This window comes from Loa loa, assembly GCF_000183805.2.
Source record: "Loa loa unplaced genomic scaffold supercont3.366, whole genome shotgun sequence".
Lineage (NCBI taxonomy): Eukaryota > Metazoa > Nematoda > Chromadorea > Rhabditida > Onchocercidae > Loa > Loa loa.
In genome coordinates this window covers 12,044-34,037 of record NW_018108546.1, presented here as the reverse complement: position 1 = coordinate 34,037, position 21,994 = coordinate 12,044, and the positions used below count along the sequence as shown (strand labels likewise).

Below are 21,994 nucleotides of genomic sequence, written 5' to 3'. Positions count from 1 at the left end.
AAAAACGAGAATAAAGGCCTCTCTTCTTGATCTGAATAATCGATATTCAAGCCTAAAGCTAAAAGCTATAAAATCAAAGAAGAAAAGAAAAAGGTGTGATTCTATAAAAATTCACTATTAACTCATTCAATTCATTCAGTTGTGGAGTCTTATCCTTTACATCAAAGAAAGGAAAATATCTGGAGTACCATCTGCAACTTACAAGTTCCTGTAGGAGAATTTGTTGTCAGTCATGATGTACGATGACCTTTTCATCATTAAGATTTCAGGTTCAGCGTAATTATGGCAATACTGATGACAGTTCGACTAATGCTCATAGCGAACATACTACGGTGACGGCAATGTCATTCAGTGACCATATTTACTCACCTTCGAATTTAATTACCACGACATCGGAATCATCTGTTAAACCAGAATTAGGTATGCATTATTTTCTTGTCGTTTATGGTATCAGTAGTATTAGCGATGTGATTGGCATATTTAAGAGCAAAAATTTTGTTGTCAAAATTTATTTTGAAAATCAGATTTGAAATTTTTTACAGATGTTGTGGTCGTAGGTGGAAGTGCAAAGTCGCCGTCAACTGTAGAAGATCGAACAACAAAAGCAAGAAGTGAGTTTTTCTATTGAAGATTTGAATGATATTGTTGAAATGATGAGAGTTAATAAAGGATTTGAAGCGATGCAAAGAGCATCATATGAAAGAGAAATATCGCATAGGTAAAAATCTTCAGATATGATGGAAACAGCAAAATGTTTGGAAAAATTAACACACATCAGAAGATTTTAGATTTGACAGAAACAATTTCAGTAATATGGACGGATGATCTACGTGAAATTTTAATACAAGAAATGAAGAAACGACCCTGTTTGTGGGATCATAACCATCCAAAATATAGAGATTTACAGTATGCGGCAAGTGAAAGGAACGAAGTTATAGAATCTTTCTATCATCGAACGGGATATGCTTTGAATGGTATCTTCGAGAAGATTGTCGGATTAATATAAAAAAAGGCTTTCGAAGCGTGTAGTACTAATTATATGAAATATTATAAAATGTTGATTTAGGTTGTAGGCCATATATATCCCTGACAATACGGGTGCTTCATCAGTAAAATGATGAGTAGTAAGATACACATTCCAGGGCTTCAAAACTTTTTTTTTGTATTCTTATAGACGATTACGGTAGTAACGAAGCAACTACGAAACGAAACGGAAAACGTACAAGTCAAAAAGGTTACGAAAGCACGTAACATATAACAGGAAAGGCTATTTCTAAAATTAATCAGCACAAAAATAGTATTTAGCGGATGATATAGCGAGACAGTGGAAGTCTTTGAGAGACCAATACGTACGCTTCATCAACAAAATCAGAAATATGGAACCTAATGATTGCCGATTTCCATCATTCAAATTTTCCGAAGAGCTGAAATTTCTGATGCCTTACAAGCAGTTGCCGCAATCTCGGTAAGATTATAAAGGAGTTTCATTCCTTTTTTTTGCGATAAATCTAATCTCTCAATTTGAAATGAAAAATAAATCGTTAGTCATGCATCAATAAAATATGTATGTATTTTGACTAAGAAACATTGGCAAACTTATAAGAAATTATCTAAAAATTCTTGATTTCTAGTCAAAGTTTTCTAGCATTATGCGGATATCAATTTTATTTCTTAATGGAATTTAGATACTGCATCATGATGAACGAAGAAAATGGCCTGCAAAACTTAGGTGAAAATATTCCGTCGAAGGATTCGTGCTCTGAATTTGCAGTCCCCGGCACTTCTTCTGCTACAAGTTTATTGCCAATCCGCCGTAAAAGAAAACATGGCAGGTCATCGGATTACAAAACTCAGAAGGATATCGACTCAAAAACACATGATAGAGAAGACAGTTGTTTCTCTAGGATGGATGAATTTGATCATTTTGGTTCGTGATTCCATTGATTTTATAAAAAGCATTGTTTTTGTTTTGTTTTGTTTTTTCTTCTCTTTTTTTTTTTTGCAGTGAAACTCATACTTTCTGAAACACGTACTGAAATAACCTGTGATTGATGAAATGAAAAGTCATTAACAAGAGCGTTTTGCCGCTACGTCACAGAGGCGGTCATAACTGACCCTTCAAAAAAAGATATGTGGTATCAGTTACCAAATTTTGAGTGTTTTTGATGAATCCAATCATTTTAATCCCAGCACTTCAAGATTTCTGAATACAAAGTTAATAATGTTTTGTAGGCTTGTCAATTGCCGATTATATTCGAGGAATTGCAAAGCTTGATGAAAAAGCAGCGGTATGGATAAGAGGTGAGATTTGGACGTTGTTGACGAAGTGTCGGATGAAAACACTAGAGGGATGCAGTGGAAACGGTACCAGTTAATATTTTAAGTGATGAAGGAAGAAATGATATTAGGTACAAAATTGTATGCATTTGAATGTTGAGAAGTGAAGTTTTGTGTTACTGCGAATTTATTATATCCTCTTTAGAAACTTCCAGTTACATCTTATTCAGTGTTAATAATGGTGTTACTTCTAGTACTGATAGTTTAGACTGTCATTCTATAGGACTCTATAGGACGTGATATCATGCGGTAACTGGTGTTTAATTCTTCGTGGATTTTTCACGACAGTTATATTTAACCGCATTTATAATAATGAATTAGATAATGCAGAAAAATGTTCGTTCTCTAACAATTAATTTTACCATCGACAACCTTTTTCATTCCAAAATATTGTAAATTTTGATTTGTTATACGTTATTATTTATGATGTCTCCATTGTAAATTATGCTGATACTGAGACGTTTTGTTAGGCGCATATTTTTTATGAGTATAGGTTATGAACCCTTTCTCGTATCTTACTTCCTTTAGCAAGAGTAGATATTGGGACATTCATCGTTTTCGGTGATGGGTGTGATTAGAAAGTGATCGATAAAATAGGTCAGTTGACGCTGGGGGAAGGAAGATGTGAAGAGCCCCTTGTCCTTTCGATCGGTATCAAACATGGTAAATTTATGCATTTTTCGCATGTGAATGACAAACAGTGCCTGATAAATTTTTATTATAGAAATGAAATATTAAATTTTTTAAATGTTGACAATATTTTGGCATGAAAATGAGGCAAAAATCTGCTTATCGTGGTTGTTTATTTAAGCGACCAAAACATGACTAGATAATGAGCAGAAAAGTAACCACGCAAGGAATGCTATAAAGCAGTTTATATACTTTTATACATCTGTTAATATTTTATATTTAGCCATGGAATGATCAACTAATTTACTAATTAATTGATTTATCCATGTATTACGAAATAAGCGCGCTGCATTTTACAAATTATAGCTGCTGTTACTATACTATCATTAGTTAAGTGAATATAATGAAGTACAGTAGCATGCAACTGTTAACATAGTAGACGAATTGTTGATGAATGGATTATACGAAACGATGACAAACTTACGATCATATAATGAAGGAAGTTATCTGAATCAATTAAAGATTTTTCTGAATTGTTATCGAATACACATCTAGAATATATAGCATTATAGTAAGGTGTGATAGACGTGAAAGGGTACAAGATGATCAATTCCATTCATTCTTACTGATAGTGTAAAGGAAAAAAAAAAACTAATGACAAATGAATCATTTGACAGCGTATTAGCATCGAACCTTCCGGTTAGTAGAATGCAGGCAAATAAAATCCATTCCGGAAGATACATTCAATTAGCCTGCATGTGATTGTAAAATTGACATGTAGTTAGTTTAAAATGAGAGGAATTTCATCGCAATTTCAACTGATCGATAAGTCAATTAACGAAACCAGGGTGTCGAAAGTAGTATTTGTTGGTGGATGACACTACGCGATGCACTACGTTCCGTTTTGTTAGCCGTAACTGCATCATGTGGCATGCAGTTCGGCGTGCAGCTTTGGCACGACACGCAGGTAAAATGCGCTTGCTAGTGAGACCATCCCTAGCCTCACTTCACATCCGTCTTCTTCCTCACCTGTCCTATTGCTGCTTCCTTCTCCTCACTTCACCCTTTGTGTGTGTGTGTGTGTATGTCTGTGTATGTGAATGCATGTGTGTGTATGTCTGTGTATGTGTGTGTCTGTGTATGTTGATGCGTGTGTGTGTGTGTGTGTGTGTGTGTTCACACCATTCCTGAGAGGAGGGCGTAGGGAATCGATCGTATCCCAGAAGGAGGGAAGGGATTGCTTTTAGGTGCATTTGGCAATCATTCACAATTTCGGTTCGTTGAGCTACTGCATTTAATGGATACTAAAAAGATGAACTGTTCCCGCTCTCTTTCCTCTCCCCGGGATTACCCAGGAACAGGTCCTGTAACGATTACTTTCCTTTAGTATCATCTAACATCTCTTTCTTGCTTATTACTCTATTGAGTGTTAAAGAAAAGACAATAACGGGTGACCTCACATTAAATTCGATGGATTAAATGTTTAAATGGATGGCATCATTCATAGACATATCTCCTATCCTGCCTACCAAGATATCTTCATATTTCATACATCCTCCTTAAATAGCTACTCCTATTGATTATATCTTTTTATTCACTACACCTAATTATCGTTTATCATTTTTATCATAATCGTATCATTGCGACCGTTTTCAATGTAAATAATTGTTATTGTTATTGATATATGTTATCAGTCTGGTTAATATCATTATCACTATTAATTACAATTATCGTGTTTTATTCAAACCTAAAAAGTGCTTTTCTTTCTTCCATCTATTGACAGTTGATGACAGATTTTTGTCAGCAAACTATTATGATCACATTTTAATTATGCATATAAATGGATGTGCAATGAATGGTTGAAAAAATTGTTATGATGAATTTTTTTTCAAAACTGATTGCAGCAGATGGTCAGTATCCGATATCCAGTCATGCTACCGTATGACGACATATTTCATTAATTAGCTAATGCAAGTCTTTATCATTGATTTCAGTTGTCTCTGATTATATCTTTATAGATATAATCCTAAAATTAAATAATATTTTCAGTTTCATTTAGATTTCTTTCATTTTCATATGGATTCGTGCCAAATGTTGATTTTATGTTGCTCAAAATTACTGATGAAAATTTCGTTAAGATGTTATCTATTATGACTGGTTTACGTTTTCAACTTCATTGTTCATACTTTTCATATTTTCATACTACTTCTCATTAATTAGCTAGGGCAAGCGTGTCGTTACGTTTAGACGTTACATTTGATTATTCACTATTATTACTTGTTCTTGGCTGATAATGTGTTGTCCCCAAATGCTTAGACCCCAAATTCAAATTTAAACACGTGTCCTGTATCCATCAAAGAATTATGATAATTGATGCATTGAATGTACCATACCTCGAATAATACTAGCTATCCTGTTGTATATCTTGTTGCATAAACTAATTATTAGGTACCTTTAGAATACTTGTTGACCATCTTTCCCTCTCTCCTCACCTTCGTCACTCTCCCGTATTCCTTTTTCAGCATAAATTCTATTAATATTTGATGCTGCAGGTAATTATGTAACAAATAAAGCAAATTTAAAATTTACTGTTCTTTTTTCCTTCCTTCAGTTATTGATTGATCTTTGTTCTAATTATATGAATATTGGAACCGCTGCTTTGATCAAAGAGGAAGTTATGATTACTTAAGAAAAGAAAAAATTATTGTTAGGAAATCATTAAAAAATTATCATCTAGCACAATATGAGATATAAGGGAATAGGTTATTGTTCATCTTTTTTTATCAATCAGTTGATCAATGGACAATTTTGATGATATGTCGTGTTAGAGAAATTATTGCAAATCTTCCAGATATTAAGACTAAACATCAGTCATTTCACATAAATCTTTTCACATATTTAAACGTTTACAAAACATATTTTTCTTCGCATTCACTCATTCATTCATTTATTATGAAAATGAATTTTTTTTTTTTCAGCTGATAATGAGGTGACTTCAATAATTGATGATTTATCGATAAGGTTTCTAGAGCATGGCAGCTGCAAGTTCAACGCAGCCATCATTATATCAGCATTATTTTACGGAACATCTTTCGAGTAATTCATCGATTATTGTAAACAACGTAACAGGCCTGAATTCGGAAGTATTTTATTTCTTATTTTTTATTTTTGTATCATTATAGAAATAGAAATTATTTATATTGATTTATTTAATGAAATAGTTCAATGAAGGGAATAAACATGAGAACATGAATATGAGAAAGATTTGTTGTAAAGTGTACCTATAAAGGTCGAATCATCGAAAGTTCAGCAATGGATAATTTGGTAGCTGGCTTTCCTTAAATAAAGTAATCTAGGAATGATTCAATTTTCAATACGAGAAACTTCTTTGACATATCTTTTTATAGGCGAAAAGTACTGCTTGGAGCAGTCCGGTCGCTGGAAAGCAGTTTGATGGAGATTCGGAAATGAATGTAAGGTAAGGAGTTGATTTGTATTGCAAGATGTTTGTGCTTTTTGTTCATTTATTATTCTTTTGTTTTCCTTTTCCTTTTTTTTCTTTTTTCACTTTTTCCATTGCAACATAAACCATTGATATCTTAACCATTAAGATATCAATGGTTTTTTAGAGAAATCAAATTTATTTCGAAAATTTGTGTTGGACGAAAGATGCGTTAATATTTCCTATATGAATTAGAACAACAAAAAATTCGTTACTTTTTTTATATCCTACAGCTAATGATTGAGCGATATTTGAGAAATAGAGAAAGATGACAAAATCTAACTGTAATCCTCTTTTGTCCTTTTCCCTTTTTTTTGTGTTTCTTTGATATGTGAAAGGGAGCGAACGCGGATGATGAATGCGGATTATTTCCTAGATAAAGTAAGTTTGATGAATTAGCAGAGAGGGATCAGTTTCGTAAATCATGATCCGCTCTGATGAATCATTCAACCGGTTTGCACTGTATGACGTCGATTTCTTCCATTAGTCAAGAGGGGCAAATATTAAGGCTTTATATCGTATGTACTTAGAAGAAATATGGTTCTGTTTCTGTTTTTAGGTTCTGTAATTGCTCACTTATCTTCCCTATCTGGCGAGATTTTATCTTATCTCATCTCAAAATACTCCCGTAATTGATTTTTTTTTCTTTTTCTGAAGAAGTTTCATAGCGTATGAGGAAACATATAAGCTTTTATTGAACAGCTGACATATTTATCTCTTTATAATTACGGCAATAATTCCCATTATCGTTATGTTTTCAATTCCTCCTAATTATTTCATAAATGAATGCATTCGTATGGTATACAAAGTGTGTTATACTTAAAGCAGTGGAGTGATTAACAAAGGAATCACTATTTAATAGGGATTAGTGATTTATTTATAAATAAATAGTTGTGAATTTTTGTTTAAGAAATGGAAGGTCTGAAGGCAGTTCGTGGACAAACAATTTGGCTGCGACAAGTTTTATGCCATCATCAACGGATGGTCAAAATAGTTGTTCAATTAGCAGTTACGGTGAATGGAATAGTGATATATCCAATTCTGAACGTTACAGCTCTCAAAACACCTCGCAGCAAATGATGTCTACAACACCAAAAGTATTGTTTTCAAATTTCAAATATAGTATTCGAAGTTAGCGGAATTATATAGACACTTTGGTTTGTCAAAATGATAGTGTTGTCCAACCTATAAAGACAATAAAAGCAATAAAGCTAAAATCATTGGAGAACTATAGAATTAACTAGTGTAGATTGATGGATATAATGCGAAAACTATTTTTGCTCTTTTTAGAAACTAGGAATCCTTTTTAGGAACATCGAAAACCAACTTTTCTCGTATTTTCAGAGGCGGAAGTCAGAAATGGCAACTGCATCAGCTGCCGGAAATTCAGAACCACATTCCGCGAATCCACGATTTAATGATACACAGGGTTCTTCCAGTTCACAAGCTTTACTTCACTCAGAATCTGGTAAGTTGCAGGAGAGAAGTCTATGAAGTTTTGGCACAAGATAATTAGATGAGTAATGGAAATGGAATCTTCATAGTTATTACTTTTCAAGCATTCGTGAATATTCGTGTCAAAATTCTCTTATCAGAATAGGATCTTATCTTTATGTGCATAAATAGTCGAAGGTTAAAAAGTCTCTCTTCCCACCCCACTTCATATAGCTTTTATTTTTCGAAATTCCCACCCACATAAACGTGAAACCCACAATATGAATGTATCTTTTCAGATTCTCATCCTCGACCTACAAGTAGTCGAAAGAGGCATGCAGGTGCAGGTAAGATTATGGTTTTTTGTGTGCAGTGTCAGGTGTTTTGCTAGTTTATGCATTACATAATCAGGGAATGAGAGGCGGGGAGGACAATCTTGAGAGTTATTACCTGAAAATAATGCGTATATGTGTTCATTTATGTATGTATGTATGTATGTGAATAACTACTCTGTGCCTTCATTTGGGAATAACAGCTGCTTAGAGAATGGCGAATGTCACATCGGGTAAACAGTTTTAGACCTCACATCGTATTGTCAGGGCTACTTTCCCAAGTTTCCTCAGTGATCGATTGTGCTGAGTGACTGCAGTTGACCTAGTCAAACAGTCCATGTGTGCTTGTTCCTTATTGCTTATTTGCTGTTATATTTACCGGTAACTTATTTGTGGCACTATGTGGAAATCCTCATCAAATCTAGATAATAATGAGAAGGAATATTCCGATAGTAAATTATCGAGTCGTTCAGATACTTATCAGCTCAAGCCTTCCTTCAGTAGTTCTTATTTGAAAACACTTGAACGACCACGGAAAAATTTGCTTCCATGTTCATATCTGATGCCAATACCGAGTGAGTTATATCAAGTATTAGATAAAAAATTGAGGATACTTATGCCGCGAGGTCTATTTTTACCTCAAGTTAGGTACATACATTAGGAATTTTAAAAATTATGTCCAACTTATAAACATGGATCAGAGCTGGTTATTGTATTTTAGAGTTTCTATCAGTTATAGAATATGTTTAAATATTGCATCTGAATAATTTCAGCTGGCGAGACATTGTCTGCTGCTCAATTTGGACCACTGAATTGTCGGGTTGATAATTCATTATTGGTTTTGACAAAAAAGTTCATGCAATTGCAGCCGCAAGCGAATGAAGATGGAGTGAGCTTTTTTTTTTTCATATGTCTCGCATTATTGGTGTTTTCTCTATAGAGCGTTTCATTCATTCCTGTGTCAAAGAACCACCACCAAGGCTTAATACCACATTTGGAAGTGCAAGCCGCTCGACTTGGCTGGGTATGGAAGTAATTTGGTAACATACTTATGCACATTTTTTATATCCTATTTGCAGTTATTGAATTTGAACGAAGCAGCTATGCGGTTAGGCGTGCAGAAGCGACGTCTTTATGATATAACGAATGTACTGGAAGGAATTGACATGATTGAAAAAATGGGCAAGAATAGCATACGATGGAAGTGAGTACTTTAATGATTTGAAGTATATGTATTCTTTCCTTCTTCCCATGTGAGAACAACAAAGTAAAGATAAGGGAGATGCTTCCCTGTGGAATTAGATCAAAATGATGATTATAATCAGGTAAAATGCACAACAGATGTATTGTGCGTGTTGAACGGACAATACATCCTTCGTTATTGATTTCGATGAAGTATTGATTTTTAAGTTTTATAGTTTGAATTTGAAACTCAAATACATTTTTGGAGGTTATTCATTTCTTATTTATGAAATTGGAATCTAATTTGTGATATATGCTTGAAAACTTTAAAATTTTGAAACATAGGAGACAAAAGTTTGCACTGTCCATTAGTAATGTATATTGTTTCAATCTCTTGTAAATTACCTGTTTAAAAGCACGAATTTCAGGAGTAATGATGAAATTGGTTCCCGTGGAATTGAAGCACAAAGGCTTAAAGAGGAGATTAAGAGCTTAGATAAATACGAGCAATCATTAGATGAATTGATCACAAGCATTGAGAATGCACTAAAATTAGCTAAAGAAGATCCAACTGATCGAGTTTACAGGTATGTCTAAAAGTACGATAGGTGTTCTCTTTCAATATGATCCATTGGGAAATATTATTTGTTTTTGTTTTGTTTTGCTTTTCCTTTTTTTTTTCACTAAGTTTTTGTAATAATCAGTTTCAATTTCTCAATTTTTCCGATTATTGCATAGCTGTTGAATACTTTGTCTTTTTATTGCATATATATTGCAGTTATGTGAAATATGCGGATCTTCGCATGTTGCCGGGAATGTCTGATCAGACACTGATAGCAATCAAAGCTCCTAAGGACTCATACTCGTCCATCGATGTAACAGATCCAGTGGAAACAGGAGTAAATTTTTTGCACTAAATTTTTGGAACTTCATTAACTAACACACATATTTTCATATCTTAACTATTATCAGGTTAACATATGATTATTGCAGAAATTTGAAATAATGATCAAGAACTCGCAAAAAGAACCGTTAGAAGCCTATCTTTGTCCACATCTTTCACCAAAAAATGAACAGTTTGAGGTAGTTTTATCAATATTGCTTAACAATTTGCTCTCACTCCACTTTTTATTACCGCTAATATCATAGTTGAATTCCGTCCACTTTAACTTATGTTCCCTTTTCATTCAAATACCTCGTACTTAAACTTTGTCGTGGATATTAAAGAAGTCACTTTTTATATATTTCGAAACATTCTGCAATATAAAATAGAGTTTCAAAATTATCATTATTATTCAAGCTACTATCATGGATAGTATCCAAGTAATATTAGCACATCTTTTACATGCATAAATTGTCAGCATCACGAACATTTATTATGTTTCAGATCCAGAATGAAACCATTTTGATTATATTTCATCATTATCCGTAATATATTAGTTTGCTTCATTTGCAAAATTTCTGAGAATATAGAAAAGTTTCAACTTTGTCGCCGTTGCCACTAAATATGTCAGCTCTAACCTAATCGCATGCTGTTCGTGCAGAGTTATTCATTGCGAAGTTGCATTGGTTCATCAGAATCCAACTTATGCTTCTGTATTTAAGAACCTCATCTAATGTGGGTTTTTTTTTTTTCAGAAAGAGGAATCACGTGATGCCATGGTACACGAAGACCAACGTAGTTGGTCTGAACAGTCGACAAATGATGTATTTCAGGAAATTACTGGGGATGCACAACAACAAGTGCCAATTCCAGGACGTAAGTTTACAACTTTTTACTTTGATATTTTTCTTTTTGAAGCATTACTTTAGTTATAACTTTATATTTATTTTCCAAAATGCATTTAGATTTTGACTATTGCTTTTAGCCAGTAACGACAATAACGCCAATATTTTATCCGTTAATGCATTGAGTACTTTCTACGCTCCACCAAACCTACATACCTCTCCACTGAAAATGGTTGTTGAGGGTCCTTCACAGCAAGCAGGTGAGTGGTGCTATGTTCATGCTTTTATTTTTGCGGGATTAGTTGTCGCGGTTACGTTAATAGACGTTCTGTTGTGTTTACGCCCACAATTCTGTTTTAATTTTCCATTGACAGCAGTTGAAAGTTTTCCTTATTTGTATTGCGTATCTTCATTTTCTGGCTTATACAATAGCTTTAAATCAGTCAGTTATCTCCCAAGGGTGTCAATTGATTGTAAAGTTAGTCAATTATTTCGTACTATTTCTGTTCTTTATTTCTGAGAATATAGCTAATGCTTTTTCTATATTTTATTCATTTCATTTTCCGTGTTCTTATGTGCTTCCATCTTCTTTTATTGGGAATTGACTTTTTTTTTCAGCTCCATAACTTTTCATGAATTCTTTTGTAGTTTCGAGTTCAAATACCGAGGATACAGCAGCAAATTCATATGCTTTGCTAAGTTTGGATCCGGTGGATGAAAGTGAACCGTATATGTATAGTATTGGCGAGCAAGAATCAATTCAAACTTTGTATGATTGGCCGTAATCCATATTTTATATATCGCTTTTTTAAATGTGATCTCTTTACTGTGCATCCTTGTTTGCTTTGCATGCACAATTCAAAGCCTTTTTGATCTTTTTCCCAAAGCAATTGAGTTGAATGTTTCATCTTAAAATGTTTTCCCGGTAAAAGAGAGAGAGAGAGAGAGGAAGGAAGAGAGATCATCGGAAAAAATAATTGAAAAAAAATGTGATTTATAAAACATATTTGGCGTATTAAATGCATGATGAATGTGCGAGCATTTATAATAAATTCAGTTACTATGCAATTACTGTGTTATAGGCGCGAAATTGTTGTGCTGAATGCAATATCTGCCATGTACCGATATTTTATTTTTTATTTTTCTTGATTTTGATCATTTCAATATTATTTGTTTAACAAATGATCCGTAGAATGAATCAATATTTCTTAGAAAGACAACAGATTATTTCGAATACTCCCATCCTCCCTCAAAAAAAAAAAAAAAGAGAAAATCATTCCGTATAATAATAATTTATTTTGCCTTCGATGCTCATTACTATATGAGTATTTCTGTGTGTTTGTGCTATTTCATTCATAAATTTATCCAAATTGTACCACCAAGTCTTCAAAACGTATTTTTTCTTGATTAGGTTTTTTTATGGTAGAAGTTTCTCATATATATATATATTATTTTTTTTTTTATCTCTTCTACAACATTGAATTGTAGAAAAAAAAATGTATAGCAGGGTGATTGATACATTCGGTATGCTTTTTTTTCTTTTTTTTAAAAAAAATATTTCAAATTTTGTGGCATCTTTCATCCCTGCATCTTTTCATGCTTGTAGTTTTGGCTTAAATGTGACTTCATTATTTTCAAACTACTAGGATTTCGTTTTGGAACTTATCCATGCTTGGCTTTCTTACTCTTTCTAGAATTATTATTCATTTTGTAGCTTATTATTTAGATGAAGGATGATGGAAAAGAAAGAAAAAATGGCCGAAATGGAAAGAAACATTGAAAGTAAGAATTTTAATAAAATGAAATATATAGGCAAAGCTGTTATAGTAATAACGATAATAAAAGAATTTGTATTAAATTTAGGATTCCTTATGGAAACATATAGGTTAAGCAATAGATATTGTATAGGCATAAGTTTTATTTGATCCATATGGATAACAAATTGAATTTCTCGGTTTTACTGATAATAGGAAAAAAAAAATTGGCTCATATATTATTGTTTACAAATTTCATTTCGTATCATTGTATATAAAAAGAAAAAAGGAATTATATTTTTTTTTCTTTTTTCCTGATCCTGTTTGTCTATTTTATTATTTTTTTAATTCTCTTTCCAAATTATGGAATTTGCATTTTCCATATTTCATTGCTGTTATTGCAATTTGCAAATTTTATTTACTTTTAGGAATTTTTTCTTTGTTTTTGAATAAACCATTATCAATTTGCATGCTATGTCATGGAATTACATCTAATTGAGATAATCATATTTTATACAAATGAATTAATTAGTGATTCTTTTTCTTTCACTAGTAATACATAGTGTGTGTATGAAAACTGTGATAACTAGAAACTAAGAAAAGAGAGCAAAAATTTGATAAACAGTTAAAAAAAAATAAAAGAAAAGAGAATAAGAATTGAGATAGGAGTTTGATGAAGAAAGAACTGATATATGGATGGCGTAAAATGTAAAATGTTTCTCCCAAATGATCGATCTGTTTAGCGCTTCCTTCTAGTAAATTGTGATAATGCTGCAACATTTTTTTTTTTTTTAAAACTTTCATAGGTTTTTATCAAATTCTTTATTTATTATCCTTTCTTTAAAATGAAATTTTGATTTCACTTTTTTGTATTAATTTGATTTTTTTTTTTTAGTTTCATAATATTTCTTTATCAGAACAATAATCGTAAACAATTAAATGTAATTTAATATTTGCATTAAAAATGATAAATTCGTGTGTGGGAATGGTAAAATTTCCATTGCTATTAATTAAGCATTATTTTTCAATTAAAATGTATTAATACGGTAATGGATGAAAGGTGAAAGGTCGAATTTCACTATTGTTTAGGAATTTTTTAATGATAGATGAATGATTCCCCGAATTCTTTAAATTTTTTTTTTTTCATTAAAATGAGATTTTATCTTTCCCAAACAGAAATAGTTTTATTGTATTTGCTTATCGTTTCTTTTTTTTTTTTCTATTTTTTCCTGTTGCATATGTGAATTGTATCATCAGTAATCGATTAGTAATTGTATTTGTCATAGAAATTATTGAAATTTAAAATAGGAATGAAATGAGAAGTGTGAAAAGTTGAAGAAAGAAAGTTCTCAAATAATTTTCCGGATAGTAATATTTCATTATGGATTTCATTTCGTATTTCTTCTAAAGTTTCCGGATAGAATATTATTCCATATAGAATCCATATAGGATAGAATATTATTCTTATAATTATAATTCCATATAGGATAGAATATTATTCTTATAATTATAATTCCATATAGGATAGAATATTATTCCAGTTTCCGGATAGAATATTATTTCCATTATGGATTGGATTTTGCATTTCTTCTAAGCTTCCGGATAATCGTAGTTCATTATCGATTTCGTTTTATTTTCCTGTTTTTTTGTTCATTTTTTTTCTTGTAAATCTCACCTAAACTTTTATTTGTTATTTCATTTTAGGTAATTACTAGTAAAATAGAATTATCATTTTAGCATTACTTTTCCAGGAAAGAAAAAAAATATGTCATCCTTATTGAGCTAATAGAAACAGTGAAAATAAATGCAGAAAGATAAACGGAAGTATCTATCCTTTCCTTTTTTTTTTTTTTTTTTTATAAATTTAAATAGATGAATCATTTATGTCAACATTCCCAATTCCTATACGAGAATTTCCTGATTGAAATATTACCTAAATATTTCCGGAAATAAAACAATTGTATTAGCATGGTTTTCAAAAAAAAAAAAAACGGAAACAAAAAACAATTTCAAGCTGCCAATCATTAAATAATTTTGTCCCAAATTAAATAATCGATAATTGAAAATGTCTAGTTTCCAGCAAACGATAGATAATGACAATAATGTCATAGCTTGGTTAATACATGTGACATTTTACCAATAATCAAATTTTTTTGAGAATTTCACCAGAATTATCCATCTAATTTTGTGCGAATAATTTAGCTAAATTATGAAATAATAAATAATCCTAACAGTTGAAATGAATGATAAATGATTGATGGAACAATGAATAAGCGGATGATTAATAAATCAATTATTTCCTTATTAATCAATTAATTCATTAGCTTTTTTTTTCGAACGCAATAGTCAACTTCCACTGAGTAATTATCAATTTTTTTTGCATTTCATTTTTCCACTTAGTATAGATATGTTTGGAAATATTTGTGATAATTTTTTTTTTCCTTTTAAATCGAATTGATGAGAAAGAAAAAAGAATTTTTAGAAAAAAAAAAAAAAACTTGAATTTAACGGGATTATAATGTTTGTTATCAATTTTTCAATATAATTCAGTTTTATTGCACATTATTGTGAAGAAAAGAATGAAATAAAAATGTCTGTCAATTTTATAAATTCGTTTAATGAATACCTGTCATTGAGTTTAATTGAATTAATTCCATTTCTTTTACATTCTTTGTTAATTGTGCAATTTTTGAAAAGAGACTTTGAAGGTCATCTCTTTCTGTCCTTTCGTTTTTTGTTTCACTTATCTCCACTAAAAACACAACCAAGGGTTGATTATATTGCGAAATTACCATTTATTGCAATTTAATTCAAAAAAGAAAAGAAAAAACTAAACTAAACTGAATGAAGTTTAAATTGCATTGAATTGAAATTGAATTTAATTAAAGTAAGTTTTAATTTGAGAAAAAAAAGAATTATTTCATGATTTGTTAGAATTTAAATTATACAAAATTCATAATAATTTCATTTTGTTTAAATATTTGTTCAAAAAGGGAAAAAAAATGTTGACAAGTTAATGAGAATTGCGTGGGCGTATTTAATTATGTTCTTTGATCACTAACAAGATAAACAACATTATCAATACATTACACATATTGCGATATTACGAACTGAAAAAAAAAAAAAAATTCCATTGTAATTAATGATAGTCCCTATTTGAAATAGTGCATCTCATCAAAGTGACAATTAAGGTATGATGCATTGACGTGGCAATGTTGACCTTCTCAGTCTTCTTCCTTTTCTTCCTTATTCTAATTCCTCCTCTTCCTCCTCTTTTTCCTTCTATTCCTCCTTCTCTTCTACTTTTTCTATTCCTCTCCTTTCTATCACTACCACTACTTACTACTACTACTACTTACTACTATTACTGCAATTAAATGATCATTACCCCAATTTTTGTTTATCGTTGCTATTTTTCATACAGAACAGTACACCATCAAAGACACACAGACACACATACACACATACACATGTATAGTTCTAGGTACTGTGATATGTTGTTATTTAACTTTCCCTGGTTGACCTCTTAGGAAAAGATATTAGCGGGAAGGTCATCAATTGCCAATTGTTGCATTGTTTCTTGCAGTTCTGCATTGTCTTTTTTTTTTTATTTCCTCTCTTTATTTGCTTATTATTTGCCATTTTGTATCAGTAGTTTTTTTTTTTTACCTGTTTCAGATCATTTTCATAGAGATTCAGGATTGATAGATATCATTTTGCGCAGTTATCAATATAGTTTAAAATAGGATGAAACGGTACTAAATATGGAACAGAAGAAAATATTGAATTGTTGAAACGAAAATTTGATTTTTTAAATTATTTTATAAAATACAAATTTATTACTGGTATAGGTAATACTACAAATAAATAAAAGAGAATAATATAGTATAGGAAATATATACAATGGTCATCTATTTCATCAATATGACAGTTCAAATGTCAAGTAGTCTTTTGACATGAAAATATATTCATGTTATGGTTACATCAAATTGTATATTTTGATTGTGAAAATAAAGTCACGTTATGATTACGTCAAATTATATGCTTGATTATAAAAATAAATTATACACATGATAATTTTATCCCGGTAATTCTCGAAAATTATAATTACTCAAGAATATATTCCATCGTATCGTCGTATCATTTTTTTTTTTCAGAAAGAATATATCGTTTAAAAACCATTACAAATATTACTTGTTTAAATCATTTAAAATTTCCTTTTATTTCAGGTAAAAAATTTTAACCTCTAATACTGAAATAATAATTAACAAAAATGTTGCATAAACTTCTACTGGCAATTATTCCACTATTATTCATTGAGAATATTTGCGAACCAACAGGTAAATAATATTTAATTATAATATATAATAAATAATAATATATGCTTAATACATAGTTTTAAATTGTATAATTTTGTATTTATTATAATATATATATATATATATCGGATGAAAATGGACAGCACTGGGAACGAAAAAAGGACGGAGCATTAGGAATCCGGTTAAAATCCGGAAAAGTGATGAAGTAATTGTTAAGCAAATATTAAAATTTACAATAAAAGTAATAGAAATACTATAAGCAAATACTAAAATACTATTTTATTGAGAAATATTTGAAAAACTTTCTTTAAAGAAGTTAGACATATAAGTATATATATATATATATATATATATATATCATAGTGTCGTAGCTAAGTTATGAAACTTTTCGAGAATTGTAATTATTTATGACAATGATAATCCTTTATTTTGTTTTGTAAAAATTGCTGAAAATTTTTTTAATACCAAGATAGATACTGATATAATATTTATTTATTTTATTCTTTTTTTTTGCAATAAACTTATATAAACTATCATATATATTTTAATTTAGAATTTAAATTTCTTTTTTTTTAAAGGTGATCGTGTTCATGAGTGTTACAGTTGCCCAGGTAGTAGTCCAAACTGTGATGACACATGCGATGGACGATACTGCTACAAAGCAGAATTCATTGCTGATGGTTAGCTAGCTTAAGTAGTTTATTCATTTCATTTAAATAAATTATAAAATATTTTGATGGAGATTTTTTTTCCTTCCTATTAAATTTATGATTTTTTTTCTTTTTTAATTACTCATTTCAGGTTTTATACCTGTTAAATGTTTGTAGAAGAAATTTCAATGATTAAAAGAGAGATTAGGATGTTTTGAAGGATGAATGGTGCAAAAAAATAAAATCTAAAAAATAGTTAATTGTAATATTTAATTTTTAAAAAAATATATTTATTCACATAAATTTTTGCATAATTTGCATTTTCGATATTATACTTAATTTCTAATTTCTCCTTCATTTTGGCATATATTTTTTTTTATTATAGGATATACGACAGTGAAACGTGGTTGTTTGAATGATACAGATGGTGGTATTCAAGTTGGTTTATGTGAAGAAACACCTTCCAATTTACCGGGATCTGATCTTCGTGCTATTGAAAGGATGTGTGTTTGTACAACAGATAAATGTAACTTAGCTTCCAATCATTCCATTATTATTAATTTGATCATAATTGCATTATTCATAATTTATAGTCTATAATTACTATCAAATAAGATAATGATTTATTTCTTGCTATCATATCATACAATACACATTTTATTATTCAATACGAAATATTTTGATGTTTATTATAATTGATTATGCATTTCTATTTCCTTGTAATATAGATTTCAAATGAATTTCTTGTTATAAAACTAATTTTTGTCCATTTTTTTCAAATTTTAATTTTTTTTTCTTTTTTTATTTACGATGAAAACAGTGAATAGAAAGAATAAGTATCGGATAAAGGGTGAAATTTTTTACTTTAAAAATTTCAAATTAATTTCTAATCAGTTTTAATCTACCTGAAATGATTTCTTATTTTTCACTTTTTTGTTTTCTGTTTTGTTTTGTTTTTTTTTTGCTTTTTTTTTTTTAAATGTTTGTTATTATATGAATGAGAAAAATTGCTTATTTATGGCAACTTCCTTTATCTCAACATGTTGTGATTATTATTATTCCAGGTTGATCTCTTCTAATTCTTTGTTTCTCTTTTTTTTTTTCACATTTTTATTATCCACTTTATTATCATAATCTATGGAAGGAAATTTTTGATTTTATTTTTTAATTAAAATTTAAAAAATAAATTTTTGTTATCATAAAATAACCATTATTTTAACAAATAAAACAGCAATATTTTCTTTTGTTTATCAATCTATTCATATTTTTTATTTCAATTTCACAGTTGTTTGAAGCTAATATCATAAAATCAATCATCATCCATAGCTTCCCTATTAATGCTTAATTAAATCTTAAACATTTTCTTTCTCCCTCTCAGGTTTGCTTTTTTTCCAAGATGAGTCATGCCCAGAAAAAATTTTGTCATTTTTTTTTTAACATTGTTTCTTCTATTGCTTACATCATACTTTTTTTTTAGAATTTTCGAAATAATTTCTTCATTTTTACATTTCCTCCCCATATTTTAGCCTATTTTAATCTCTCTTCAAATACTTTTCATTTTACGTCAAAAATTCTTCGAATTGCAACTGCACTTGCAATTACAAATCCAAAAATCGATTAAAAAAAAAAAATTCAAAAAAGTTAGACTAATTTAATAATGAGTTTTTAATATTTAAATGAAATTGGCATTGTAAATCATTGAAGAAAAGGAGTAAAAGCTTGAATAACATATTGAGCTTGACTTAATTGTTTTGATTAAAATTTTTAACAAATTTTTGTTACACTAATTTGAATTGTATAATAGAATTGTTTTGTAACTGATTACTGCATTTACTTTTATTGTATAACAAATTTAATTACTAAACAATGGCAATAATCATTGGTTGTTTTGTTTGCTTTGGAATTAAAATTCGAAATAAATTTTGCTAACTTATCCCTTTTTTTTTCTCGCATTTGATATATTAGTCTATGAAAATTTGAAACCAAAGATTAAAGTGGACAAATGCGCACCATAAAATTCGAGCATAGCAACATAACAAATTATAACTGTGTCTGTTATTTTGAAAATTTCAAATTTTTCCAAGAATTGAGACTAATACTTGAAGTTAAGAATGCGGGAGATCAAAGATTAGATTTGATTAACAGACTTCAATGATATGATATCGGAATTTATGGTTTTCCGGTGAATATTCTTCCATACATTGCTAACCAGAAATAGTAATTATAACAGGATAAATTTTACGGAAGCTATCAATTTTTGATAAAAAATCTCAGTTATTATCACTTTTTACAAATTATCATAATTCTTATGGAATTTTTTTCATCAAATAACCATCAATGATAGCATTTAATTAGCAATTAATTAATCGAACTTTGATCAATGATAGCATTAACTAACAATTAATTAGCCAAACTATCACAATATCATCTCTTTAAATATAATTTAATTTTATGCATACATTTTGTTTGATATTTGAAAATTCAAATCATTCGGGCATATCAAATCAATAAATCTGATAAATCTGATATTTTCTTTTTTTAATCATTTATTTTTCTCGATTCATTTCATTTGCACTTATCATTTATGTTAATAAATTGGTGAAAATTCAAATTGAAGTTTTTATGGTACGATTAAATTGTTCTTTTTTTGAATAAAATATCTTCCAAACATTAGTTTTAAAACTTTTTTACACTCATATATGAATTTTTTTTCCGGGAAAACGAGGAAAAAGTAGCTAAAGCGGGGACGGGAAGAGGAGAATACCATTAAAATTTAAATTTTACATATTGATTCAAAAGCTATAACTGTTAAATGTCATTACTGTCATTAAATTTCGCTTACTCATTCCATCTTTTTTCCCATTGGAAGATGAATCTTACGGAAATTGATGTAAAATTTTAAACTCCTTCAATATAAAGGAACAACTGCTATTTAATCCTTTTTCCCCGCTCGTTCCATCTCTTCCTCTTTTTTTTCCCCGCCTTCCCCGTTACTCCTTTAATCCATTAAATCTCAAATATAATAATTCTTCTCTGCAAAATTTCTTTCATCCCTCTCCTATCTCTTTATCATTTCTTCTCCCATTTCTTCCTCTTCATCCTCCTCATTCTTCTTTTCTTAAATTAAATTTACATAATAGCAAATGTAAAATTTCAATTAATTAATGTGATATTTTCGAATGAAAATGTGATGAGAGATTTAATTAGTTAATTAAATTAACAGTTGTTGGAAAATATTTTTCGAATTAATGCTATTCCTACTACTACTTTTACTGCTAATGAAACAAGAAAGTGAACATTTGTTCGTTACTTTTCCAACAATTATCACAAATATTACTACTACTACTACTACTACTATTACTACTGCTATTATCAATACAGCTAAAGCAACAATAACAACTATTACTACTACTGCTATTATTAGCTAATATTATCATCTATCAATTATCAATACTATTACTAATTTTTGAATGAAATATTATTTTTAATTTCTTGTCATTATTTCAAAATTTTCATTAATTATCGATGACATTTTTTTTTTTTTTTGTCAAAGTTTAATTGATAATATTAAATTTTGAAAAAAGAAAAGAAACGAACGACTATATTGTTATAACTAAGTATTGATAATTGATAAGTATTGATAATCTTCGATATTATATATATTTATAAAATATATATAAGACGATAATTTTCGACAAATATTCTTCAAATGCTTTCCATATCATTACTGCATATTCAACATTTACATATTACCGTATATTTATTATTTGGTATACCTTTATTACTTATTACAATATTACTACCGGATGGTATTGTGGGACAAAATTTAGCAAAATCACGATCAGTATGGGTTGAACAAGGTTTATTACTTGGTAAAATTTACAAATTAGCTGATAATTATGTTCAAATATTTCGTGGTATACCGTATGCTGAAGCACCCATTGGTCAATTACGATTTAAGGTTATACTTTCCTTTTCTTTTTTTTTTTTCTTCTTTCTTCTTCTTTTCGTTACTTTCTCCTCATATCATTCATATTATAATTAATTATAATTAAAGCAAATGAGAAATTTTCTTTCTCATCCATTCCATTAGCGCTTTTTCATTAATTTAAAAATGGAATTCATT

The 21,994-nt window shown here is 29.6% G+C and overlaps 4 protein-coding genes across 5 annotated transcripts in view; all 4 read left to right on the top strand.

The window, feature by feature from the left end:
• The window catches only part of LOAG_18564, a 4,563-nt gene extending 1,680 nt beyond the window's left edge, over positions 1–2,883 (top strand). For both annotated transcript variants that reach the window (XM_020451226.1, XM_020451227.1), the window contains exons 3-8: positions 270–420; positions 543–611; positions 810–974; positions 1,306–1,465; positions 1,686–1,927; positions 2,233–2,883. In XM_020451226.1, coding sequence (XP_020305010.1) covers positions 270–420; positions 543–611; positions 810–974; positions 1,306–1,465; positions 1,686–1,927; positions 2,233–2,375 — 930 coding nt within the window. In that variant the 3' untranslated portion in view covers positions 2,376–2,883. The remainder of the gene's footprint in view (positions 1–269; positions 421–542; positions 612–809; positions 975–1,305; positions 1,466–1,685; positions 1,928–2,232) is intronic.
• A 3,056-nt stretch (positions 2,884–5,939) lies between these two features.
• On the top strand, positions 5,940–12,033 carry LOAG_05011 (hypothetical protein). The gene is made up of 13 exons (XM_020446741.1): positions 5,940–6,110; positions 6,375–6,445; positions 7,380–7,566; positions 7,814–7,937; positions 8,203–8,250; positions 9,009–9,124; positions 9,315–9,439; positions 9,846–10,004; positions 10,196–10,316; positions 10,411–10,500; positions 11,056–11,176; positions 11,286–11,405; positions 11,794–12,033. Exons 1-13 carry the CDS (start codon positions 6,000–6,002, stop codon positions 11,928–11,930), a joined length of 1,530 nt encoding a protein of 509 aa, XP_020302955.1. The 5' UTR covers positions 5,940–5,999; the 3' UTR covers positions 11,931–12,033.
• A 5,089-nt stretch (positions 12,034–17,122) lies between these two features.
• On the top strand, positions 17,123–18,468 carry LOAG_05010 (hypothetical protein; the record flags this gene model as incomplete). The annotated part of the gene is made up of 3 exons (XM_003140547.2): positions 17,123–17,239; positions 17,797–17,898; positions 18,254–18,468. The coding sequence occupies exons 1-3, from the start codon at positions 17,173–17,175 to the stop codon at positions 18,466–18,468; spliced, it is 384 nt and encodes a 127-aa protein (XP_003140595.1). The 5' UTR covers positions 17,123–17,172.
• A 3,109-nt stretch (positions 18,469–21,577) lies between these two features.
• The window catches only part of LOAG_18563 (carboxylesterase), a gene marked incomplete at both ends in the record, with an annotated part of 6,891 nt that continues 6,474 nt past the window's right edge, over positions 21,578–21,994 (top strand). The window contains one exon of the mRNA XM_020451225.1: positions 21,578–21,812. Within this exon, the coding sequence (XP_020305009.1) occupies positions 21,578–21,812 (235 nt within the window). The remainder of the gene's footprint in view (positions 21,813–21,994) is intronic.

What these genes read in the sequence shown, in the direction of transcription:
- LOAG_05011 (XM_020446741.1), top strand. Translation starts at nt 6,000, where the DNA reads ATGGCAGCTGCAAGTTCAACGCAGCCATCATTATATCAGCATTATTTT. An exon ending in TGATGTCTACAACACCAAAA is followed by an intron (nt 7,567 to 7,813) that starts GTATTGTTTTCA and finishes TCGTATTTTCAG; the next exon opens with AGGCGGAAGTCAGAAATGGC. An exon ending in CGCAAGCGAATGAAGATGGA is followed by an intron (nt 9,125 to 9,314) that starts GTGAGCTTTTTT and finishes TCCTATTTGCAG; the next exon opens with TTATTGAATTTGAACGAAGC.